Source organism: Miniopterus schreibersii (assembly GCF_964146895.1).
Source record: "Miniopterus schreibersii genome assembly, chromosome: 13".
Taxonomy (NCBI): domain Eukaryota; kingdom Metazoa; phylum Chordata; class Mammalia; order Chiroptera; family Miniopteridae; genus Miniopterus; species Miniopterus schreibersii.
The window spans coordinates 51,431,561-51,458,133 of NC_138113.1; the positions used below are offsets into that span (position 1 = coordinate 51,431,561).

The following is a 26,573-nucleotide window of genomic DNA, read 5'->3' on the forward strand; positions in this document are numbered from 1 at the left end:
GAAAGAGACCAAGCACAAACTCACAAGATCAAGAATAAAAGGGGACATCATAACATATACTACAGACATTAAAAATACAAGAGAATATTATGAACAACTTTACCCAAATGAATTCAAGAACTTCGAACATATTCCTTTCAAAAAGAAAAAAAACCCACAGCTTTCAAAAGCAAACAAAAAAATCTAAAAATATCTATTAAATAAATTTAATTTGTTATAGAAACATCCCACAAAGAAAGATCCAAGTTCAGATGGTTTGTTTGTTGAATACTCTCAAACATCTAAAGACAAAACAATAAACTTACACAAAACCCTTTCAAAAACCAGTATAAGACTGATACCAAGAACTAATAAGTATATTACAATGAAAAAATATAAACCAACATTCTTCAGGAATATAGGTAGAAATGTATAATAAAATATTAATGATTGACAGTATATAAAAGAGTATATCAGCAGGTGGTGTTTATTTCAGGAATGCAAAGTTGGTTTAACATTCAAATATCAGTCAATGAAATTTGTAATATTGACAAAATAAAGGAGAAAATTATATGATTATATAATGCAGGAAAAAAAAATGACAATATCCAACACTGGTTCATGGTTAAAAAATCTTAGCAAAGTAGGAATAGAAAGTAATTTCCTCAGTTTTGAGAATACATCTACCATAAACCTATAGTTTATGTCATATCCAAAAGAGAAATATTGCATGCTTTCCCCCTGAAGCTAGAAAACAGGGCAGGAATGTACACTTTCTCCGCCCCTATTGACATTACAGTGGAGGTCCTAGCTGTACAGGAAGGCAGGAAAAAAATAAATGACATAAAAATTATAAAGGAAGAAGTAAGGCTGTCTTAATTTGCAGATGAAATCATTGTTTACTAGAAAATATGAAAAAAATTACAGAAAAACCCCCAAACATTACCAGAACTAATAAATCAATACAAGGTTACAGGATACAAACCCAATATCCCAAATAAAATTTTTCTCTATGTTATTAATAAACAATTGGAAAACATGTAAAATTAAAATAATTTTACAGCCCGGTAGGGCATGGCTCAGCGGTTGAGCATCGACCTATGATCCAGGAGATCGCGGTTTGGTTCCCGGTCAGGGCACATGCCCGGGTTGCGGGCTTGATCCCTGGTAGGGGGGCGTGCAGGAGGCGGCCGATCAATGACTCATCATTGATGTTTCCATCTCTCTCTCCCTCTCCCTTCCTCTCTCTGAAATCAATAAAGATATATTTAAAATAATAATAATAATAATTTTACATTCTTTAAAAATAGAAGTTCTTAGGAATATATTTAACAACAAAAACTCAAACAGTGCAAGATCTGTACATTGAAAACTATACAACATTGCAGAAAGTAATGAAAGAAAGCCTGACTAGATGGAGAAGTATACCGTGGTTGTGCATAAAAGACTCAATATTGCGCATAAAAAGATTCAGTGTTGCTATGACGTTCATTCTTCTCAAATTGGCCTATAGATTCAACACTGTCTCAATCAAAATCTCAGCAGGAATTTATTTAGAAACTCACATCCTGGTGTGACAGTTCATCGGGAAATGCAAAAGGCCTAAAGTAGCCAAAACAACTCTGAAGAAAGTTGGAAAAATGGAGGCCTTACACTGGTGACTTCCGAGTTTATGCTAATATTCCAGTAATGCAGGTGGCTGGTGACTGCGATGAACATAAACAAGTAGATCAACAGGATACTAGAGAGTCCGGAAACTGACCCGCACATATGTGCTCATTTGATTTTTGGCAAAAGTATGAAGAAGATGAAGTGATGAAAAGATCATTTTTTTTCAACAGGTTGTGTAAGAAGCAACTAGATATCTGAATGGAAAAAAGATTAACATTGAGCTACTCTCTGTGTATAATACAGAAAAATTAACCTGAGATTGAACATAGACTTAAAGTGAAAGTGAAAACTATAAAACGTTCAGAAGACAACACAGGAAAACATCTTTGTAGGAGCTGGGTCAACTTAGAGTTTTTTAGAAAGGAGATAAAAAGCATAAACCATTAAATTAAATATTGGTTAATTGGATTTTTTAATATTGAATATTTTTTTAGTTCTTTAAAACACTTCGGTAAGAAAACAATAAGGCCAACCATAACCTTGGAGAAACTGTCTGCAATACATGTATCTAGCAAAAGACTTATCTAGAATATGTAAAGAATTTGTATGACTCAATGATAAACAGACACAATCCAAGAAAGATGGCACGAAAGACTTGAAACGAGTTTTCCTGGGCACTTCCTGCACTCACTAGACTGATGAGCGTCTCTTGGACATTTATTCATTACTTCAACATACATTCTGTGGCAATAGTCTTTCTAAAAAGCAAAATTTCCTCCCTGTATCAGTACAGTTCAATCAGAAAAGACACACTAGTGGGAGATATTTAATAAAAGATATCGCAAGGATTTGACTTACAGGGGTGCAGTGCAGGGCTGGCTGGGTAGGTCTGAAGTCCGCAGGACAGACTGTCAGGAAGGGCACCCGCAAAGCTGCTGTCCTGGAGGGGAAGCCTCGGCTCCTTTTTAAGGCCTTTTAACTGATGAAATCAGGCCCAACCCCGATTATCCAAGATGTTTCCTGCCTGCCAGCTGATGGTGGATTTTAATCACATCCACGAAACACCTTTGCACTGGAAACCGTAACCTAACCAAGTTGACACATCAAAAGACCATCATGGTCTCTAAATGATGTAGTTCTTTGAAAGAAATCAAGTATAGTACCAAAAAAGAGACAGAAAGACTTGAAGAGACACTTCACAGAGGGAGATGAAAGGCTGGTAAGGAGCACATGAAACTTTGCTCAATCTCATTAGTCATCAGGGAAATAGAAATTAAAGCCACAGTGAAAGAGTGTGATACTGAAGTGGCTTAAATGAAAACGATTGGTGACACTCAACCCTGTGACTGTACGGGCCACGCGGACTGTCACAGTTGCTGTTGGCAGTGTCTGATGGTAACCACTCTGCAAACAGGTCGGCAGTTTTTCATAAGGTTGAATATCTACCTGCCTTGTGACCAGCGGGTCCCTCCCCAGCCAGTCACCCAAAAGCAATGAGAACGTGCTCACAAAACGGCTTCTACAAGAACATTTGTCGCCGCTTCATCAATAAGAGCCTCAAACTGGAAACAGCCCCAATGTTCATTATCATGAGGCAGGAGAAACAGGTTGTGGGATATTCATACGACGGAATCCCACTCGGCAATAAAAAGGGGTAAACTACTGTTAGAAGCAGCCACAGAAGTGAATTCTACAGACATTACATTTAGTAAAAGGAGCGTTACACCAAAGTTAATAATGGATGATTCCATTTAATGACATTCATTGAAGAAGTGGTGACATTAGGCGACCACAGGGTGGGAGAGTGTGTTATCAACTAGGAGGTTGTGTGCATTACAGGCTCTTCATCACCTTTTCATATATGAAATTGGGAACTTAAGTTTCCAACAGGAGGCGACAGCTACTGAGTCTTGATACACAAATTGTGGGAAAGAAGAAATGGCTAATGACAACATTCACCAAGTTTAAGTTCTGTGTTAAGACGTTTTTCAGTGTCGTACCATAACACAGTGGTGGGTGCCCAGGCCAGCCACACCATGGAATGCCCAGAGCATGGTGACAGATGACGGGTAGTGATCTAGGCCAGTGACCAGGATCACAGGAGTCTGGCAAGAGGTGAGTTGTTGAGGGTTGGCCCCGGAGGAAGACAGGTATACCTTAGAGATCTCGGTGTCTTTGAGGCTGGACCATCAAAAGCAGGGCCCTGGCCCAGGTGGTGAGGGGAAGGCCTGGTCACAGACAGTCACCCAGATAGGACAAGGGGACAAGACAGAGCTTATTTCAGAGATGAGCAAATCTGTGGGGATATGTGCCAAACTCTGGGCTCATGACTAAAGATCATACCAATACCATAGAAATGCCATTTTCTGGTTTATGGCACACTAACACCGGTGAGCCTGACTTGGTATGAGTGACTGAACACTGAACAACAGTTCTTTTTTTTTTTTTGGTCTCTCCTTGTATTTTTTTTTTAGCTTTTTTGAGATATAATTGACATATAACCTTGTGTAAGTTTAAGGTGTACAGTGTAATGATTTGATATACATATATGTTGAAAGTGATTGCTATGACAGTGTTAACACTTCCTTCACCTCACATAATTATTTTTATTGAGGGTGAGCGGTTTAGACATTTAAGATCTACTCTCTTAGCAACTTTCAAGTGTACAATACAGTACTGTTAGCTATAGTCACCGTGCTGTACACTAGCTCTCCAGAACTTATTCATCTTAAAACTAGAAGTTTTACCTTTTGACCAACATCTCCCCATTTTCCACCCCCCAACCCCTGGCATTCATCATTCTACTCTGCTTCTGTGACTTCAGTGTTTTGAGGTTCCATGTACAAGGGAGGTCATACAGTATTTGTCTTTCTTTGTCTGATTTATTTCACTTAGCATAATGCCCTCAAGCTCCCGTCCATGTAGTCACAAATGGCGATTTTCTTTTTTTCTCATGACTGGATAATATTCCATTGTATATATACACACATCGTCTTTATCTATCTATAGACGGACACTTTGGTTGCTTCCATATCTTGGCCAGTATGAGTAATAGTGCAATTAACATAGGATATCTCTTCAAGATAGTGATTTCATTTCCTTCAGATAAATACTCCAAAGTGGGATTGCTGGGTCAAACAGCAGTTCCATTTTTTATTTTTTGAGGACCCTCCAAACTGTTTCCCACAGTGGCTGCACCAGTCTGCATTCCCACCAGCAGTGCACGAGGGTTCCCTTTCCTCCACACCCTCGCCAGCACTTATCTCTTGTCTTTTTTATAGTAGCCATTCTAACACGTGTGAGATGATGATCCCGTTGTGGTTTTTATTTGCATTTCTCTGATGATTAGTGATGTTGAGCATCTTTTCATGTACCTTTGGCCATTTGTATTTCTTCTTTGGAAGATGGCTATTTAGGTTCTCTGCCTGTTTTCCAAATTGGATTTTTAAACTATTGAGTTATATGAGTTCTTTGTATATTTTAAATATTAACCTCTGTCACATAGATGGTCTGCAAAGATTTTCTCCCATTTTATAGGCTGCCTTTTAATTTTATTGATTGTTTCTTTCGCTGTGTAGAAGGCTTTTAGTTTGATGTCGTCCCACTTGTTTACTTTTGCTTTCGTTGCCTGTGCTTCTGGTGTCGTAGCCAAAAACATCATTTCCAAAACCAGTGTCTGGGAGCTCTTTTCTTATGTTTTCTTCTAAGAATGTTATGGTTCTCAGTCTTATATTTAAGTCCTTAATACATTTTGTGTTAGTTTTTGTGGTTTGTATACGATAAAGTTCCAATTTTATTCTTCTGTGTGTGGTTGTCTAATTTTCCCAACACCATTTATTTAAGAGACTGCATTTTCCAAAAACATTGAGTATTCTTGGCTTCCTTGTCAAATATTAGTTGACCATACATATGAAGGTTTGTTTCTGAGCTCTTGATTCTGTTCCATTCATTGGTCTGTGTGTCTGTTTTTATTATAGTACCATACTGTTTTGATTACCATAGTTTCATAATATAGTTTGAAATCAGGAAGCATGATATCTCCAGCTTAGTTGTATCTCAGGATTGCTTTGGCTATCTGGGGTCTTTTGTGGTTCCCTATGAATCTTAAGATTGTTTTTTTCAATTTCTGGGGGAAATGCCATTGGAGTTTTGATAAGGATTGCATTGAATCAATAGATAGCTTTGGATACTATAAACATTTTAACCATACTCATTCTTCTGATCCATGAACATAGGATATCTTTCAGTTTATTTATATCTTCTTCAATGTTTTCATCAATGTCATAATTTTTAGTGTACAGATATTTCACCTCCTTGGTTAAGTTTATTCCCAAGTTAAAAAAAAATTATTCCCAAATATTTGATTGTTGTTGATGCAATTTTAAATGGGATTATTTTTATTTCTTTTTCAAATATTTTGTTGTTAGTGAATAGAAATGCAACTGATTTCTGTATATTGATTTTGTATCCTGCAACTTTACTGAATTCATATATTAGTTCTAATGGTGTTCCAGTAGGATCTTTAGGATTTTCTATGTATAAGAGCATGTCATTGGCAAATAAAGACAATTTTACTTCTTTCCAATTTGGATGCCTTTTTTTTTCTTGCTTAATTATTCTGGCTAGGACTTCCTGTACTATGCTGAATTGGACTGGTGAGGGTGGGAATCCTTGTCTTGTTCCTGGTATTAGAGGAAAAGCTTCAGCCTTTCACTGTTGAGTATGATATTAGCTGTGGTCTTGAGTGACATTTTCTCGAAGTTCTCTGTGATGATGGGGTAGACTCATCCTGGGGCTTGATGCTACGGAGACTATAGTATTGGGGTAAACAAGAATGAGCCTATAATTCTGTTTCATCCTGACCTTCCACAAAGCCCATGGGCACACCCTCGTGGTTAGCTGGGTAAGGACATTTGTAATGAGGGACACTTAGGGCCCAGTGCTTTGCCATACAGCCGACAACCCGATTGCAGGACTAAGAAGAGAGAAGCTGTCTGGTGGTGGCAGGGGCCTCCATCAGGGTGAGGAACTTAGTGTACAGGTGGTAGATGACATTAGGAATCAGCAATGTGCACAGAAGGGAGTCAGCTCCATCTCTGTAAAGGGCTTAACACCTCCTCCTGGGCCTCTCCACTGAGGCAGTGCTGAGTCCCACCCATCCTCCGGCCAGCTTAGGGGCGTGGTGTGGCGACAGATACTTATTGACCTAGAATTCATGCGGCGGCTCTTAGTGACCTGCCCCATTCCTTCCCTTCTCCCCAGAACCGGCACCTCGGGCTGTTTGAATAGGCTGCCCTGTCAATATTTGTTAATCCCCAGTGTTAATCACTGCTTCTCACAGCATCTCAGACCCCTGTCCCTGCCCAGCACATACAGCTCACACAGAGGTTGTCTCATGTTTTGAAACGTGGGCTGTTTTAGAATTCCTCAAAGTTTAGCCAAAAATATTAGCCTCCCAGTGATAGTGAAGTAAAAATGCTTTCTGGAGTTTCAGATACTTATTTAAATAAACAAAAAGATGACCTGTAGCCATTTTTATTTTTACTGAATAGTTCCTCATTTGAAAGATGTTGCTCCTAGTGACAGTGTGCTGGGCGCTCAGCACGTTCTGGGGCTGTGGCAATGACTGAGATGCAATGGCCAGCCTCCCCAGATGCTCAGGTGGCAGGGATGGGTGGCAGTGATGCAGCCACAGGGGGAGGTGCAGTGAGAGGGGTCTGAGTGGAGGGAGGCCGCCCCACTCCGTAGGGCCGGTGGCGCATAGAGTTGAGTGTCCTCGAGCTGAGTCCTGTGTGATAAGAGTCAGAACCTGCAATTTCTCACCATCCCCAGGCAGAGCAGGCAGGACCCATGAATGGAGACATGGATGTGAGTGAGGGTGTGAACAGCAAGCCAGCCAGGACCCTGGTCCCAGCTAGAAAGGCTGGAAAGAGGGTGGCTGGGGTGGCCCATGGGTCCTCACTGAGCCTCGTGCGCCCTGCGAGCAGGCTGAGAACCTCCCACCTTTCCTTTAGGTGTCGGGGCAGCCATGACCTGACCACGCTGGGGTCAGAAAAATCATTGTGGAGTCAGTGCTAAGAAGGTGACCTTTTGGAAGGTCACAGTACCAATAGCCTGAAAGAGTTAGGATCCAGCCTGAGCTGTGCGATGGTGGCCAGGAGTGTGAGGGGTGTTTGGTGACACTTGGGACAGTTTGATGGGGAGAATGCTGAAGGGGGAATCATGGACGGTCCCTGGGCTCCAGCTCATGCACTGGGAAGATAGGCTGCTATCAGTGGCCACAGAAGCACAGAGCCCTGGGCGTTCCAAACCGCGGTGTGTTCCCTGCTCTCCACCCCAACCCCTGTTTGCGGGATTGAGTCTGAACGCGTGTGGGGTGGGTATTCCGGGTGCCGTGCCCGCTGCCTTTCTCTCGGCCGGCAGAGTGCCTCCTCCAGCACCTCGCAGGCCAAGCACCAGCTGAGCTGCCACAGAGATTCAGGAAACAGATCTCGAAGCCTCATTTCTTTCACCCATTAAATGTTCATCATCCTGCCTTATGTCAGCTTTAGGCCGTCACCGGGGCAGGCAGGTTCCATAGCGTAGTCTTCGGCTAAATGCGAGGATCGTGTTATTGAAACAGGATCCCGCCAGCTGACCGTATTCCAGATGCGTGCGCTGGTGCCTGTAAAATCTATTTAAGGCCTCCTGACTCCCCCCTTCTAGCCCTCCACCCACCAGAACAGTTAGGGGGAACTTTTAAAATGAGGAGGCTGTTAAGAAAGGGAGAAGCTATCAAACATCTGTTTATTTACATATCTGTTGTCAAAAATCATCAAGATTGATTTGAGGAGCGTGGAGTTCATGTGCATGCTAAATGACCAAAGACACAAGTCACCCGACATCACTTTCTATTCTGAAAGGCTAGTGATGAGAAGCAGACTCTTCATTTGGCACCAAAAGGGGGAAAGGAGAAGAAATTAGGAAGTAATATAGTCAATTATAGGAGCCTTTTGCCAAGAGCCGATTGAGTTCATGTTCTGACTATTTCGGTTAAGCCTAGTGGTGGGGAAAAGATCCAGAAAGAGGCGAGATCAAACACGTGGGCCCCACTCCTGCAGCTCTCGTGTGTGTGACAGAAACAGTCAGGGCTGGGCTGGGAGTGGACTCTGTCCTGGAGGCTGGCCTGAGCTTGGCGGACAGTGCGCACGAGAGAAGAGGGGCAGAGACCCCAGCGGACCCCAGAACTGTGGTGCTGTGAGAGGCCCACCAGGCCCGAGTTCCCTCTTGCTATTTCCCTGCCCTCCGAATCCAGTTTCTTGTCGGCTCCCTCCCGTGCATCCACGGTCACTGTCACCCCCATCTGCGTGAAGGGGTTCCTTCCTGTGGTCACTGGCCTTGACAGCTGTGCTGGTGCTGGCTGGTCACTGTCCTGCCCTGGTCGGAGCAGCACTCACTGCAGAGTGGCAGGCGCTTCCGTGGAGGGATGTGCACACTGGGTGGGAGCCCAGAGGAGGGCACCTAGGCTAACAGGGCAGGGGAAGCTGGGCGGGGGCCGTCTCTTGAAGGCAGAGGTAAGGCGGAGAGAACTGCAAGTGCTAGTGCCTGAGGCAGGAGGGCGCGTGTTCGGGCCTGGGCCTAGCTCAGGGCAGAGGGCAGGCGCGTGTGCACCTGCGCCCGTGTCTGGATGCACATGTACTGGGAGCCCGTACCCGGCCCCTTTGGGGAAGACGGTGCCTGCTGCTGTGGGCCATGCTGTATGAGCCAGGAGCGCCCTGTGGGGCAGTGTCTGTGACACAGTGTGCTGTCCACGCTCTTGGGGACTGGGGACTAGGAGGGCCAGTTGGAGCCCCGCCCCCCCCATGCCCCCAGCACACCATACTTACTGGAGCCAGACATCTGTGTTCCAGTGTGTGATTCAGGGACTGTTACTGGACTTTCCTGAGACTCAGTGTAAAGCCAGAGTGCCTTCCCTACCCAGGGACACAGATGTGTTCAGCAAGTCCTAGTGACGGGGTCCCTTCACACCATTACATCATTCATCATTGCTAGGTTGTTTCTCTAGGAGTCCCAGCTCTGCACACAGGGGCTCATCTCCTCAGACAAGGGCTATTCACTCTCCCAGCCCTTCGGTGCTGTCACCTGCCTCTTTCTAAGGGAAGGGGTCTTGGTGCAGTGGAGCCTGGTGCAGAGCTGGGGGTGGGGGCAGGAGTGGGAGACAAAGGGCCCTGGGTGTAAACTCTGATCCTGGCTCCCAGACCAGACAGGCACCCCACAGCTGGCCTCTCCCTCAGGCCCTCAAAGCCAGCTTAGAGCCCTCTCTGGGGGCAAATATTTTCTCCTAACCCATTACCTGCCTTTTCATTTTCTTAGTAGTGTCTTTAAAGAGTGGACTCAGCCTTTTTGTGTCTTATCTCAGAAAAATCTTTCCCTAACCCAACATCACTAAGATTTTCTCCCATCGTTTATTCTAGAAGTTTTGCAGATTGAGCTCTTACATTCAGGCTTATGATCCACTTTTAGTTAACTTTTGTAAATGGTGAGGTTTGTTTTTTCTGTTTGTTTTTGCATGTGTATATTTAGTTCTAACACCAATTGTTAAAAAGACTAGTTTTTTTTATCCATTTAGTTACCTTGGTACCTTTGTCGAAATTCAGTTGAACATAGTGTGTGGTTCTGTTTCTGAACTCTATACTTTTTTTCATTCATCTGTATTTCTATCTTTATCCCAGTACAATACAGTTGTGTTTATGATGGCTTTATAGTAAATCTTGATATCAGTGTGAATCCTCTAATTTTCTCGAAATTGTTTTGACTATTATAAGTCTTGTGTGTCCCCTATAAGTTTATTACATAAGTTCCATCTCTACCAAAAAAAATGTCTGCTGGGATTTTGATTGGCATTGTATTGAATCTATAGATCAGTGTGAAAAGAGTGACATCTTAGCAATTTAGAGCTTTCTGACCTATGAACACAGCCATCTCTCTCTTTGTTTGGGCACTCCTTTCAGATTTCCCTCTGCAACCTATTTTAGTTTTCATATACAGATAGTGCATTATTTTGTAAAATGTATCTGTAAGTATTTCAAGGTTTTGTTACTATTGCAATGGCATTTTTATTTCAAGTTCCAGTTGTTCATTGCTAGAATATAGAAATATAACTGTTTTTTGTTTATCAAAATCTTGTATCTGTGACTTTGCTTAATGTGCTTATTATTTCTAGAAGTTTTATTACATATTCTTTAGGATTTTCTACATAGAAAATTATGTATTTTGGTGAAGATAGCTATACTTATTCCTTTCCAACTCTACACCTTTAATTTATTTTTCTTGCCTTATTGCCCTGGCTGGAACCTACAGTACAATGTTGAATGGCAGTGGTAATGGGCATCTTCATCTTTTTCCAATCATAAATGGGAAAAGCATTTAGTTTTTTACTATTAAATATGATGTTACCTGAGGGTTTATGGTAGATCCTCTATAGGGAGGTAATTATTTTCAACTAGCTATATTGCTGCCCACAGTTATTTGGGTTTTTCTAGAAAAGAAGAAGGGAAGATGGGTTTGGGCGCCCACCAAAGGGGAGGTCAGCAGGGTTTTCTTTATGAGTTCAGCTCTGTCTTTGCTGTGTGGTGATTTATTAGGAAATAAGCATTTATTTTCATTACAGGCTTTAAGTGTGGAGTGTGGCTCACATTAAACGTGACCATGTGTGACAATGCATCCTTATAAACTGTGTGTTTGGGAGGTATTATCAGGGAACTACCTCCTCATTAGTCCATCAGGAGGCAGTATAGCCTATGATTAGGAACACAGGCTCAGAAACCTGGGCACTCAGTCTGAATCCAGCTCTGTAACCTTGGGCAAGTTCCTCAACCTTTCTGTGTCACAGTTTTCTACCTACAAAATAAAGACACCCAAAATATCAATAATACCTACCATCCAGGGCCTCTGAAGACTGAGCAGATGCAATAAAGGGCTTAAAACAGGGCCTGCTCTCTGGTGCCCTTTAAGAAGAATTTAGTTTGCATACAGCTAATTCACACACAAGTTTTCAGTAGCAGGTTTACTGCTTGAAGTAAAAAACAACCACACCATTGACAAGTCCTCTCTCCAGAAACCTTGTGTTAAGGTGCTGTAAGGTGGGAGGGTTGGCTGTTTGAATTCTGTTGTTTTACAATGTTGTCTGTGCAGCAAATCCTCGGTAAAGGGCCGTGCACTGCACAGGCAGTTATCAGCCAGGTTCCAAATGGTGGGCACACACTCTGGAGTTAGCACTTTCTGCACCTGGGACAGTTTGACCTGATCTGCTTCTTTCAACCACATGATCATGGAATGAAGTGTGACCTCACACACAATCAGGGCTACACCACCTGGACGTGTGGACCACTGTGCAGCCCCTATTTGGCTTCAGCCTATTATTTCCTCCCAATAAATTCTAATTCAAGGGGACAGAGGCTTATATCATTAGAACAAAGCTTCAGAACAACCCTCATTGAGAGACCCGCCTGAAGTCTAGCTGAATGGAAGTCCTATATGTAGGAATATACAGAAGAAGCCACGTGGAGACTGGTAGGAGGGACAGAGATGTAGAACAGGCTGGTCCTACACCCACGTGTGGCAGTTAAAAATCAGGAGGGATGCCTGAGCTGCGGAGATACCCCTGAAGAACAAGGGGTCCTAGCCCCACACCAGGCCCCCCAGCCCAGAGTTCTGGTGCCTGGAAGAGAAGTCACCATAACTTCTGGCTGTGAAAACCAGTGGGGATGATGGCTGAGTGAGAGAGAGGGGTGCTGGAGTCCCAAGCGTTCCGCTTAAAGTGCCCACACATGGATCACTCTCTAATGGACTCACTCCCTTTGAGTTCCAGAGGTGGGGCAGCAATTCAAAAGGTGGCCAGGGACAAATGAGGAGGAACTGAACTGTCTGGCTTCAAGGTGAGGGCTTGAGGAGCAGATTTCTCCCAGACAGATGTGCTGGCAGTAGCCATTGTCCCTTTGTTGAGCCTTTCCCCAACCCAGCCTACACCCCAGTAGGCCGGCACCATATCTGAGTCTCCAACTACCTGACTAACTATCCTTACCATCCAGAGACCCCACCCTACCCAACTTTTGGGTCCACCCAAGCCACATCCAGTAGCATTTCCATACAGTGGTCTCTCTTGTCTCATGCTGCAGACATATCTAAAATTTCTCAAAAGTTTACAAACCCCAAACAAGCAGCATCTGACCTCAGTGTGCCCCCATCCTCTTGCTAAGCAGCCCCAACCCCGTCACTAGCGGCAGCAGGCCTTGGTTTGCAGCTTAGCCTCTCTTAGGCACCTCCAAGCCCAGCAAAAGTGAAAACCATCTGCAGATCACTTTGTAGCTCATACCAAGTGGCCCAGGGAAGAACACAGGCAGCAGCTGACCTTGGCCTGCACCAGAGCTCCTCGTAAGAATCCCCAGAACCAACACACCAGGTGGCCAGCTTCAGACCACACCACAGCACCACCCAACCACCTCCACAAACGACACACCCAAAGAGCAAATTCGAAAGGCACCAGAGCCCCACACAACAGTTCCTTTGTAGGGTCAGCCCCTGCACAATAGCTCCTTCACTGTACTCACAGCCAGTTCTCACAACTAATCAGCCCTGAGGGTCAGTTCCTCTCATTGATGTGCTATCAGCAATCAAGGCTCAACTACTACAGGAGGGCACGCACAACCCACACAAGGGACAAACCTAAAGCGCCTGGCTTAGGTGACCAGGGAGACTGTAACCACTGAGCCCCGCAAGACACCTACTACATAAGGCCACTCTACCAAGACTGGGAGATGTAGCAGCTCTACCTAAACAAACACAGGGAGGAGCCAAAATGAAGATGCAAATAAATGTGCCAAGTGAAAAAACAGAACAAAACTCCAGGAAAAGAACCAAACAAAATGAATGTGAACATCAACAAAGAGATAAGAAGCATATAAAAATGGAGAACACAACAAGTGAAAAGAAGAATACATTACAGGGAATCAACAGTAGATTAGATAAAGCTGAGGATCAAAATAGTGATTTGGAAGCTAAGGTAACAGAAAACACCCAATCAGAACAACGAAAAGAATTTTTAAAAAAATGACGGTAGTTTAAGGGGCCTCTAGGACAACATCAAGTGTACCAACATCTGCATCACAGGAGAAAAGAGAGAGCGAGGAATTGAAAACCTTTTTGAAGAAATAATGATGGAAAACTTTTCTAACTTGGTGAAGGAAATAGACATACGAGCCCAGGAAGTGCAGAGAGCCTCAAACAAGATGAACCCAAAGAGGCCCACGCCAAGACACATCATAATTAAAATGCAGAAGTTTAAAGACAAAGAGAGAATCTTAAAAGCAGCAAGAGAAAAACAGTTAACTTAAGACAGTCAGCTGATTTCTCAACAGAAACATTTTAGGCCAGAAGGATTGGCATGAAATATTCAAAGTGATGAAAAGCAAGGACCTACGACCAAAGTTACTCTACCCAGTAAAGCTATCATTTAGAATTAAAGAACAGATAAAGAGCTTCCCAGACAGAAAAAACTAAAGAGTTCATCACCACCAAACCAGTATTACAAGAAATGTTAAAGGGATTTCTTTAAGAAGAAGTAGTTGGAAAAATATAAAATATAGGAACAATAAAATAGCAATAACTACATGTCTATCAACAATTACTTTTAAATGTAAATGGGTTAAATGCTCTAATAAAAAAAAAACACAGGGTGGCTGAATGGATAAGAAAACCAGACCCTTATTTATACTGTCTCCAAGAAACCACTTTAGATTGAAAGACACAAACTACATGAACTGAAAGTAAAAGGATAGGAAAAGATATTTCATGAAAATGGAAATGAAAAAAGAAACTGGGGTAGCAATACTTATACCAGACAAAATAGACTTTAAAACAAAAGCTATAACAAAAGACAAAGGGAGGACCCAGCAATTCCACTTCTGGGTATTTATCCAAAGAAACCAAAAAAACTAATTTGAAAAGACATGAACCCAAGTGTTCACTGCAGCATTATTTACAATAACCAAGATATGGAAGAAACCTAAGTGTCCATCAATAGATGAATGAATAAAGAAGTGGGACATATATATACAATGGGATATGACTCAGCCATAAAAAAGAGTGAAATCTCACCATCTGCAACAACATGGATGGACCGAGAGGGTATTGTGCTGAGTGAAATAAGTCAGACAGAGGAAGACAAATACCATATGATTTCACTTATATGTGGAATCTGAAAAACAAAATAAACAAACTAAACAGAAACAAACCCAGAGATACACAGAACATTTTGATGGTTGCCAGATGAGAGGTGGGTTGGGGGATGGATGAAAGGGGTTGAGAAATACAAATTGGTAGTTATAGGATAGTCATGGGGATGTAAAGCACAGCATGGGCAATATAATCAATAATATTGTAATAACTTTGTATGGTGTGAGGTAGGACTAGACTTATGGGGGATCACTTCGTAAGTTATACAGATGTCTAATCACTGTGTTGTACACCTGGAACTAATATAATATTATATGTCAACTTTAATTGAAAAATAATTGTTTTTAAAAAGGAAGCAAAGGCTTCTCAGCCAGTGGCTCTTCTGGGCACCTGCCCTAGTAAAGCTGCCTTTCTGTTAAAGTGATCCAGGTCCTTCACTATGGGGGAGTCTGCCAGCCTTGCTGTTTGGGGAGTGGGGGAGAGGGGACACTGGCCAGCAGGGGTGAGGTTATACTGAGCTGCCCTAGCGGGTCCTGCAGCAGCTCTGTGATGTTCACATATGAGGAAGAGCACTTGGGAGCTGGCTGGCAGGCCTTCAAAGGCCCTTCCCCTTCTCTTGGGCTTGCTTTTATTTTTGCCTTGTACTCTCTGAGGGATGCAGTCACAACAGACTTTGCAAAGGGCCCTCTGCAAGGTTTCCCCACCTGAGTCCCTCTCAGGCCGGTTCTACTCTGTCCAGCCAGCTGTCTCTGCTTGCTTTGCTCTAGATCAGGCCGGTAAAAGACCCACTCTACACATGGATTTTAAAAAAACATTTAGCAGCGCCCTCAATTCTATTTGGACACATCTGTACACTATCCCGTGGGGGGGGGGGGGCAGCCAGTGCAGGTGTAGGACAGCTGTCTGCTGGCTCTGGCGTGGGTTGCCCAGCCCTTTCCTCAGCGGTGAGATGGTAGAGTTTGGGGCCTGGAGAGTTTGGCCAGCACCTGTCCTCACCTCTGCCGGAGCTGTCCTGTAGGCTGTGTCTTGTGAGCTGCAAATCTCTAGCCTTTTCATTTGTAACCCTGACACCAGCGCAGAGAGATACTGATTCAGGGAGTCAGACATTCTCTCCTCGACTGTCCTGAGACGCCCCAGTTAGGTGGGGACTCCGAGGCACAGGTGACACACTCCTCCAAACTGTGCCAGCTGCACCAGGTGACTGCTAAATTATACATGGGGCAGGCTCTCCACAGGGCTGCTTTCCACTGGCGCACAAAGCCCTGTCCCAGGAGGCGCGCTCAGGCCCTGCGGGACCGGGAGCTGCGGGAGGCGGCCTACCCTCCAAACGGAGGCTTGGCATGAGCTCACAGCAAACGGGCTGCAGACACAGCCTCACCTGTCTAAATGTTCTTCCCTTGCGCCAAAGAAAAAAAGATTGCTAAGAGTTTAAATATCAAACTGTTAGGTTTTGAAACAAAGAAAGGCAAGAAAAAACAGAAAAGTCAGAGGTGCCAAATTTAACTCCGGTCAGATAAGAATCTGCCTCTCACTCCACCTGCGAGACTAACTGTCTGTCCGTGATTCGGCATCTTTCTCTTCCTCGGGCGTTTTCTTCATTCTCACTTTATTCCAGTTATATTAATTCATCTCCCTCCAACTAAAAAGCAAATCAAAGCAAAAAAAAAAAACACCCCAAAATCTTCCCTTGTTAGAGTGACTGAAAGGCCACCTCACATAGAGTGACCCGCAAAAGCGATTCGTTGGACGAACATGTGACATAACTGTGCCTTGAGTTTGTTTCTATGTTTATGGCTTATTCCTGGTCATATCAAGCAGGTCACCACCCGATGCTGGCTCTGGAACTGTGGCGGGCGGTCAGGAGACTATTTGGAAACAAGTGGACTTACCTGACTACCATGGAAGGAAGGAGGGAAGGGAGGCGGGTTGTTGGTTTTGTTGCCGATTGGACTATTTGTTGTTATTGTTGTTGTTTTATGAATCCTCCCCTCAGGATATTTTTTCCACTGATTTCTAGAGAGAGTGGAAGGCAGGGAGGAGGGGAGAGAGAAACATTGATGTGAGAGAGACACATTGATTGGTTGCCCCCTGCATGCGCCCTGACTGGGGCTGGGAATCGAACCTGCAACCCAGGTATGTGCCCTTGACCGGGAATTGAACCTGTGACCCTTCGGGGTGCAGGCCGACTCTCTAACCACTGAGCCCCGCCGGCCAGGGCAGCTGATTAGATTTAAGTAGTTCGTTCTGGTATTTAGGACTCTTCAGGCAGCGAGTGGCTAATTAAGCAATCTCACTTTATTCCTGTGCATGCTCTCTCTTCAAATTGTTTTTCGACCGCCTACTATGTCTCCGGAATTGGCAACCAGTGGTGGCCACGTTGATGTGTGTGAGGAATTCACGTAAACGACACAGTACACTTGTGGCATTTCTTAATCCAGTGAATAGCTTTTGTGGGTCTCAAAGGCCAGCCCTGCGACATACCCACACTAAAGGGCGCGTTGAAAGTGTGTGTATTTGCTTTGCTTGCTGCTAAGTGCGATGCTTTCAGGATATCGTCAGTGTTTCTTTTCTTCTGTCACTCCGACAGGTGGTGACCAGGAAGGAGGGCTTCTTCAGTGCCTGGAACTCCTGTCTGCACCACGTCTCCTCCCTGTCTCTGGCGCACATTCACAGAGGTCAGCGGCTCTTGTTTGGTATTTATAATTGAGTGACTCAGAGGTTATCTGGGAATGAGACTCTGTAGGGAAAAGACAGTCCCCACGCCATTCTTGGCCCTCTGGTTGAATTTAGGGTCCCCAAGTACCTTACCTCCCAACTTTGACTGAGCGACTGGCTCAGACCCCTACACTGAACCCCAGGAGCAGTGCACTTAGCTCACCCACAGCTGCCAGCAGCACTGGCAGGAGCCAGCTGGCAGCCGGCGCGTCCACAGCGGTGGCCCTCTGCCCAGCGGTGACTGCTATTCCCAAGTAAACAAATGGGAGGTGCGTAGTGAGATAAAGGGAGGGCCCTTTAATAGGATCACTGCCTGGAGTGTGTCAAGTACCAGAGCCAGCTACTTAAACCTAATCCCTGGTTCAGCCTCTGAAAGCTGTCGCCTCAGCCAGAGGCGAGTGTGCCCTCCAGGGGACATGCAGGGACATTTGGGGACATTTTTGGTTGTTACACTGAGTAGGGGAGGCCAGGGATGCCCTACAGGGTGCAAACAGAGGATGGTCCCACAACAAAGGATGGTCCTGCCCCAAATGGTGAGAAATCTTGAGTGTTCATTTTGACCGCAAAAGACCAAAATCACATAAGGTAAAATGACACAGTGAAAACGGTAAGATCCATAAAGATAGGGTAAATTATTCTTGAAATTGTTGTTTGACCTCAAGTTGCGTTACTGGATCCGTGTCATGCCCACACTGTGGGGGCGTAGGAAAGAGAAAGGTGGGCCCTGTGTGTGTTTGCCATGTGGGGTTCCCCATCACCCAGGCTCGCTGCTGACCCAGGATGGCAGGGACAGGCGTGGTCACTACACAGCTCCAGGCCCTGGCTCCCCTGTCCTTTCGCATCCCAGGGCGATGTCTTGGGGGTGGGATCCTCAATGGTTTCTATTAAGAGTCAAGCCAGTGACCCAGGAGTGAATGCCTGTGTCCCACCTGACCTCCGGGCCAGGCAGTTCCGGAAGAGAGAATGCCACGTCCTTCGTCGCACCGGGACTGCCCGGGACCCTCTCTCAGAGCTGACCAGGGCTGACCAGCGAGTAGTGTGGGCACAGATGGTCCAGCCCTTGGGACCTTGGTGAGCTCAGGACACAGGGTCAAGAGTAAGGACTAGAGAGAGAGGTGACCGTGCCAAGAGCACAGATTCCTCACGGGGTGGAGGAGCCCACAGGCACACCACAGCTGGGACCTGCCTTTTTACAGTGACTGCCTTGCGAGGCCTTGTAGCATCTCCGATTCTGACTCCCACCTCCTGCGCCCTGGGGCAAGGAGAGGGGCTGAGATGGGGCAAAGGTTCCCTCCCCACAGGTTATTCAGGAACAGGATGGGGTTCCCTCGTCTGCAGATCCAGAAATTTTCATTTGTCTTCAGCCCACTATAAATGAGGCTCAGGGGAACTGACTAACCTTAATCAAACTCAGATGTATTAAAGGAGAATGCCAGTGATTCACCGCAAATCAAAACCCAAGTGCCGAGTCACGCGTACCTGCTCCATCCCCTGGGCAGGGAAATCTCCACCTGGAATTCAGCTGTAATCTGAGGGGTGCAGAGGTCGGACTGTCCGCACAGGGCCTGGCGGGGCTCTGCGGGTCCACGCTGGCCTGCCGGCCTGGAGGCCTCACCCCGGAGCCCACGGAGCGTCTGCTTCCCGGACTGTCCAGGTGCTCAGCACCCACCTTACCCCTGGGACATTTTGTAAACCCCCCTCTTCCATTGGGCGGTTGTGTCTTCATTTATCGATCAGGCTGAAACTCCTCAGGGACATGAAGCAGCACTTAAGGGGACTCAGGCCTTCTTTTCCCTCCGGGTGGATGTTGTGGCTCTGATCTGGCTGCGGTCCTGGTGTCTGGGCTCCTCCCCCTGTGTCCTGGCCACGGCCATCACCCTTCCCAGGATGCGACATGGACCCCAGGTAAAAAGCTACAGACATTCAGAGATGGGACTAAATTCGAGGAGGGCATCAGAGACTCATGAAGTCATGCCTTCGCCTTAGAAACACTGACCACTGCACCTTGAGCTGCTCCTCCCACCTGCTGAAGAGCATAAGAAAGCTCAGGGTGTGGGTGGAGCACTCCTCTCCCTCAGGCTGTCTGAATTCAGAGGCGGTTTTTACCCCCACCAGCTCTGTGACTACAAGTGAGTTAATCAACCTCTCTGACCTTCGGTCTCATCTTTATTTACAAAACGCAGATGCTCTGATATTTCCCTCTTGGACCGTTGAGAAGATACTTCGAAAGCGTCTGACCCATAGTTGGTGTCCAATAAAAACGTTTTATTCCTGTTAATTACTAATCTCCAGAAACCTTAGCTCCCATAACCAACATTGGACATTTCGATCCCTGTTCCTCAAGAGGAAGAAAAAGAGAAAAGTTACAGGCTCCAGTGCGCGAGGCCTTCACACCAGGAAGAAGCATCCAGGATTTGATGTTGCCACAGCACAGAAGAAATCTGAACCTTTTATTGGTTAATAGCCACGGTAACAAAGGTGTTTATCTTCAGGAAATTGGCCTCAGGTTCAGTGCCAGATGAGGAGGCTTTGGCTGTATAATGGACCAGAAGAAAAATAAGAATTAGCTCAATGACAACATTTACAAATCTTGGGAACGGTTTGAAGTAGAGAAACCCATCGATACCGAGGAGGTCTGTGGGATACAGACCGGGTCCCCGTGGTAGGAGCACTGAGCTCACAGCACCCGGGAAGAATCGGGTTCCAGTCGCACGGACCCCGGGCAGGGGCCTGGGGGCGGGGTGGGGCCGAGAAGCAGGAGCCCCTCCATCTCCAGTGACCGCCTGACGTTGCCTGTGGAGACGCTGGAAGGGGGGCACAGGAGGGAGGGGAAGGATCAGCCTGTGAATGCGCAGACCTTTACGTCACCCCAGATGAAAATGAGCTCGGGATCCAGCCATTTTTATTAGGAACAAATGGGAAAAAGCCTTCTGGCATCAGTATTCGTGTGTCACCTGAGGACTGGGAAAACCGTGCTTGAAATAAAAATGTTAAGCAGTCTCTAGTGGTTTCTGAAGTGGGATGTGACCATTACAATGATAAATTGTTATTTTCCTGTGATACACATTTTTATCTTGCCCTAGAAATAGCAGTTCTGAGGCGTGGAGCTGTCTGAGCCCCTAAGGGTGCACCAATTCCTCAACTAAGCACTTTTATTAAATAAATTACATCCACCATCCTCCAGCTCCGTGCAGACCTGTCTCTTGGTTTCTTTTTCTTTTTTTCCCCCCTTCTTGAAGCTTGTGACTACTGCTCCGTATGCTGCAGGAAGTCCCTTTTTTTGGTTCTTAATAAAGGAACTAATAACTTAGAATGTTCGCATTAAGAGCAGGTTGTAATTATAATTAGAATATATAAATAGGATTTCTGCCTATTCGAGGATTAATTTCAGACTCCTCTCAGGGATGTTTTCTTTCCAAACGGGACTTTCTTTGTTATTACAGCGTCATTTCTGTACTTGCTCCACGAATGCACGTTCCCGTGTTCGTCAGGGACCGGCACCCCCTCCCCTTTGTTCGTGGGGCCCTGTGTCCTTTATACAGACCACATTCGCCCTGATTTCGTCTCAGTGTGGCATCCATCAGCTTGAATGTGCATTCTGTGAGCTCAGGAAAATAAAACGCCAACTCCATCCAGAAGTCCCGTGTGAGTTTAGGTGCTTGTTGTCTTAACAGTCAGCTGCTGAAGTCCCCCGAGGCCTGTGTCCTTCGAGCTAGAAGGTGAACCTGCCCCCCGGGGTGGAAGCAGAAGTCGCAGGTCCACACACCTTGTTCTTTGACTAACGGGTTCTGCGCTGTTTTTGCTGCTGAAAGTGGAGCTCCAGGGGGAGGGGGCGATATGGCCTGTGACAACCTGTGAGCCTTCCCTTCCCCTGGGCACCCTCTGCTGGGGGCGCCGATCTTTAGAGCAGTCCCAGTGCCCTGAGTAGGTGGTCTAGAGGACAGAGGAGCCACCCCTGTCGCTGACCTTTCTCTTTGTCGGGCACCCCCTGACTCTGCGGGAGTGCAGGCAAGAATCCCGCAGACCAGCAGCTCAGAGGCCCTGAGGCTGGAGAGGAGCCTGCGGGCTTTGTTTTCTCCATCTGGGTCACCTGGCCCAACCCCAGACCCCTTCACTCCTGAGAGCAGTGGAGTCCCTGGGTCCCTCACTCCCCACCCCTGAGAACTGGCCTCCACTGGCACTTGCACAGCACTCCCCGAGGGAGGGGCAAGGGTGGAGGCGCCTGGGGTGGGGACGGTAAGGAGAAGTGCCAGGGTCCTTTGGGCTGACACAGGTGGCGGCTCTGAAAAAGGGAAAAAGAAGAAATTTCACTGAACTGAGGCTTTGCAGCACGTAGACCCCTGGGAGAGCTGCCCTGGGCCACGCTGGATTTTAATTTTGTGCCTCACCAGCAAGTGGACACAGGGAAAGAGGAAGTTCTAGAAGGCAGACTGCCCACGGTCGTACCTTACTCGGCTCAGATGCTAATAAAATGTCACTCATCTTTCGCCAACTGTGATGACAGCTGCTGTCCCCATCGCTTGAGTGTTTCCTCCGTGCCAGGGCCAAGCTCACTGCTTGGCTCTCGTCATTTCTTTCTCCACAACCTCATAAAGCCCTCTGAGGAAACCGAGGCTCAGGGGTGAACAGTTGCCTGGATCTCACACAAGTAAATGGGGTGCTGGGACTTCACCCAGGCCAAAGCTGGGCTCAGAAGGCTTATTAGGCACCAGACTTTAAGGAGGCCTGCCCACCCCAACTCCCCACGGCTTTCTGTCCTCCAGATGAACAAAGGATTGGGAATTCCAGCGTTCTCGAACTTTCGGAGGTTTCTTTTCCCATATTTATTCAACACATACTTTCCTGCGTTAAAACTGGCCTGACTGCCTTTCACTCTGGCTGGGTTTGTCTCTGAATAATGCTTTTTTTTCCCCCCCATCTCATGGGCTTTCTCTGGGGATAAACTGAAAACCATGTGAGAGCACTAGGGCCTTAGAATCATGGTAGAGCTGACACATACCCTGTGCAAAATGTTATGGAAGCTGAGGCACAGAGAGGTTAAATAAGTTGCCCAGGGTCACACAGCGCAAGGAGGATTCACATCCCAACAGACAGCTGTCCTCCACCCACCTTGCGGGGCCCCTAAGTGCTTGTTGGACCTGATCTGGTGGCTCAGCATCGCCAAGGAGGCGAGAAAAATCAGCCGCCTTCCTTTTTAAACTTATTCGCTCCTTTGTTCCCCACAGTGTGGTTGAAAACTGTACCTTATATGATGGGCCACAAAGATCTGATGTGCAGCCCATGCTGATCTCACAGCTTCTGGAGCCTAGGAAGTTTCAAAATAAGGTTAATCAGCAGGCAAAAGTTCCACAAAAATAAGAAAGGCGATTTGTACTGTGTAACTTTATATTGTGAGTTTTCTGCTAAGAATAAGACCTTCTGAGCTGGATAAAAGTAGCAGCCTAGGAAGTCTTTACCTATCATAGCAATTCCAGGTAGGATTTTATAAAAACACGATCCCACAGCTCATGTCCTAAAGTTAAACATACTTGCCATACACACACTTAAATTTAGGTTCTAAAGGACAGCATGTTCTAGTCTCACAAAACATTTAGTAAATAACCTTTGAGTTCACATGAGCCACCCACACAAAAACCAAAATGAGCTACAGAAAAACATAGAAAAAGCAACTGCCTGTTGGTGACCAGATTTTCTTTCAGTTCTTTGAGTATTTTGCCTATAAATAATCTGCATGTTTCAAGTGTGACCATTTTCTTTAAGGTGCCTCCTGGCATGTTCTCACTTCGAGTGTGTTTTAGAAACAAGAATTAAATGTGTAAATCATGGGAACTGTGGAGTTTTTGGAGGGGAGATCTTTGATACATATGCTTTTTAGATACCCAGAATGTCCAAATGAAGCATTAAGATGATGTATTCTTTCTTCAGTGCATCTGTTAATCTTTTATGAAATCTGGAGTTTGATAAATCACCGGAGATAAAAACATCATTTTTAACCCAGGGTAGATCCCAAATGTCAGGAGGAAAAATAGCACTGTGTCTCCTGTGCGTGAGTTTGCCTCTCTCTCTGCTTATGAGTTATGGGATTTTATTTGCAGAGAAAACATAATGCTCTATTAACTTGAAAATGATGGCTTTTACTCAGAAATGTGAGAACAGAGAAGAAAAAAAGAAGCCTCCAAGCCCCCAAGGGGTAATCGTTTAGCAGGGTTGAGATGTGCTTAGAGTGGCACGGGGTGGGAGACGGGGAAGTGATCACAAGATAACAAAATTCGAGGGTCTCCTCATGTGCACCTTCCCTTCCTGACGCTCGGCGCCGCTGGTCTGGTGCCGCGAAGTGTGGACACTGAGGATCCGGTGGGGAAATCTCACTTAACATCAGTGTAATTAAAGATTGATGAAACTATTTATTGTGGGGGTTTTTCTGAATTTCACTCAGAATTTCTCTCTTAAGTGGCGGCCTGGTGACCCAGGCCACAGGAATGAGTGGGGGAGTACCCCACCATCTGAGGGGGGCAGCCTCCTTCTGCACATGCGGGAAGATCTTGGATCCAGGGGAGCCACACCCCCATCTCTTCCAGACTGAATGGCTAAGTCTGCCACAGGCTGAAAGGACTGTACCTGGGAGTCGGTGACGAGTGTGCTCTCTCACGTAGTCATGCTTGACCTGAGCCACAGGCCGCAGGTGGCCACCCTTCGGTCGAGTATTAGAGAAGAGCCCTGGGGGGGGGGAGATGGGTGCGCGATGCTCGAGCTTGGAGAGAGGGAAGCCACTGTCCTCCCAGGCCCAGATGCTGCTGACAGGTCTGGCCCCTCTCGTGCTGTCCCCCTCCCATGTGGAGCCGCTCACATCTGGAACTTGGCGGCCAGTCATCCACGTCTCTCTCCCATGGCTCAGACGAGAACCAAGGCTTCCAAGATGTCAGTGAGACCCATTGCTGCTCCATCCCAGGGCCCGGCCAAACTGGCCCTTTGCCTGCCTGGAGAGCGTGTCCCTGCTCACCCACACTGCCCTCCTGCGGGCAAGGTCCTTGGCAGGGTCCCTACGGATGTCCAAGGAGTGGGGAAAGGTAATTATTTGCTGACAAAATTTTCAGTATCTCCTGTTTGCAAGACTTTGGGCTAGAATGCTTTTCACTGTAGCAGAGGGAGTAAGATGTGAACGCGAAGACCCTCGTGCAGTGAGATGTGATGAGCCTGTGAGAGGTATGGGGAGCCGCAGACGTCGCAGGGCTCCGAGAGGACCTCATGGAAGGTTTCTGGGGACTGGGCCTTGAGGTACAAATAGGATCCCAAAGGTGGAAATGTGCAGTGCCTTCTGGGAGGAACTACAGTGTGGACAAAGGTGAAGGTGACAAAGCGAAGGGCTTGTCCAGGGACTGCCGAGGTCCCTGCTCCACCGGAGGGGAAGTGTTGGGGAGGTGACGGGAAACAATTGTGAACACTGGGGAGTGGGCTGGGAGGGCGGTGGGTGTGCAGAACACTTCATTACAGAGCCCGGCCTTTGCTGGGTGGACAGTAGGAATCCGTGAAGGGACTGAGCTGGAGAGGACTTCACACCCAGGCCCCGTGAAGGAAGTTTCCCCGGCCCGGGGGCCTTGATGCGTTAGAGAGAGAGGCCCTGGGTGGGGTGGGTGGAGTGGGGAGGGGAAGCAAGTGTGGCCAGCAAGAGAGAGGCCGAGGATCTGCAAGGAGGTGGTAGCAGCGGGGATTGAAAGGAGGGTCTGCATTGGAGAAGCAGGGTCCCCTTCCTAGCCTGGAAGGGGAGGCTGAGCCTGTGGAAGTGCTGAGGTCCCGGTACTCAGGCAGAAAGACTTAGTTACACAAAACCAGAGCGTGTCTGCCTGAGAGGAGGCATCCATGAGCTCCTGCTGCGCTCCCAGGTGTGGGCAGGGGAGTGTGTCCTGCCGGCTTTCTGCAATGTTTTGTGATCTGGAAGGAGGAGCCGGCCTGTGGCTTCAGCAGAGCAGGCAGGGGGACAGGGCCTGCTCCGTCCCTGGTGTGGAGGCCCTTTGGGCCAGCTCCACCCTTTCATCACATCCAAGTGGGCAGGAGGATGGAACCCCACAATTGCCAGTGGCCAAGAAGCTACAAGCCCCTGCTCCCCTCTATGCTGATTCTGAAAACAAAGCAAGAGCTCTTCCTGCAAAGACAAGCCCTCCTGCTGCTCACTCTCTCTTTCAACATTTCCCTGTTGTTGTGAAGAGGTGGGTGGGGGACTTCAGAAGCCTGGAGTGACAGTTCTGCAAAATGAGCTGAGGGCATCGCTCCCACACACAGAGGAAAGAAGGGGGCTGAGGGACAGCCATCCCGTGGTCCACCTTGTGCCATAGAATAAACAAGAGGGTCCTGGCTGGGATGTGGGCACAGGTGAGCCTGACCTTCAGGGCTCCCAGGGAGAGGCTGACTCACACCAGAGACGTGGGACCCACTGCCCTGGTGCCAGGAAAGCCTCAGCATGGGAGGCCGCTGCTCCCAGAGCACCTGCCGGGCCCTGGTGCTCAGCTGTCCCGTTCCTCCAGGTGGAACTGCCGTGCAGGGGCGGGTGTCGGCCTCCACTCTCCGCTGCCTCTAAGAGGAGGCTGGTCCTCATTGTCACTGGAAGTGTGTGAGGTGAAGGCCTTGTTCTGCCTGACCGAACATTTTCCAGGGACAAATGAAGGCCTGGCTTTGAAGAGGTTGGGCCAGCCTGTGTGTTAGCATCAGGTCTTGACGCTCTAGCACAAGCCTATCCCGCTCTGAGTGGGACAAGAGGACAGGACAAGCTTATAACATGTTGAAGAAAAGACACTCAGTTTTCCTGTCTGGGCAAGTGTGGCTTCATTCATCCAGAAGGCCGGGTTCGAATTTAGAATTCTCATGCTCCTGGGAGACTGTGGACCCTGCAGCCGGGGACAAGCCTCCCCTGCTCTCCGGCTCTTCCCACCACAGCTCCACCCCACACTGTGTGTCCTCCAATGTCAGTGACCAAGGCCTGTCTACCCCACCAGCAGCTGGCCCGTGGCCACCCCAGGGGTCTGGCATGCCCACACCAGGAGGAGGAGAGCATTCCCGGGGAA

At 46.9% G+C, this 26,573-nt stretch overlaps 1 protein-coding gene across 2 annotated transcripts in view; it reads left to right on the plus strand.

Moving 5' to 3' along the window:
- The window catches only part of ACOXL (acyl-CoA oxidase like), a 272,425-nt gene that overhangs the window by 196,530 nt on the left and 49,322 nt on the right, over nt 1-26,573 (plus strand). The window contains exons 16-17 of one of the 2 annotated variants that reach the window (XM_081156818.1): nt 17,390-17,477; nt 19,701-20,709. In XM_081156818.1, coding sequence (XP_081012944.1) covers nt 17,390-17,477; nt 19,701-19,795 — 183 coding nt within the window. In that variant the 3' untranslated portion in view covers nt 19,796-20,709. Of the gene's footprint in view, nt 1-17,389; nt 17,478-19,700; nt 20,710-26,573 lie in introns of those variants that run through there. The other variant, XM_081156817.1, reaches the window with a different exon arrangement.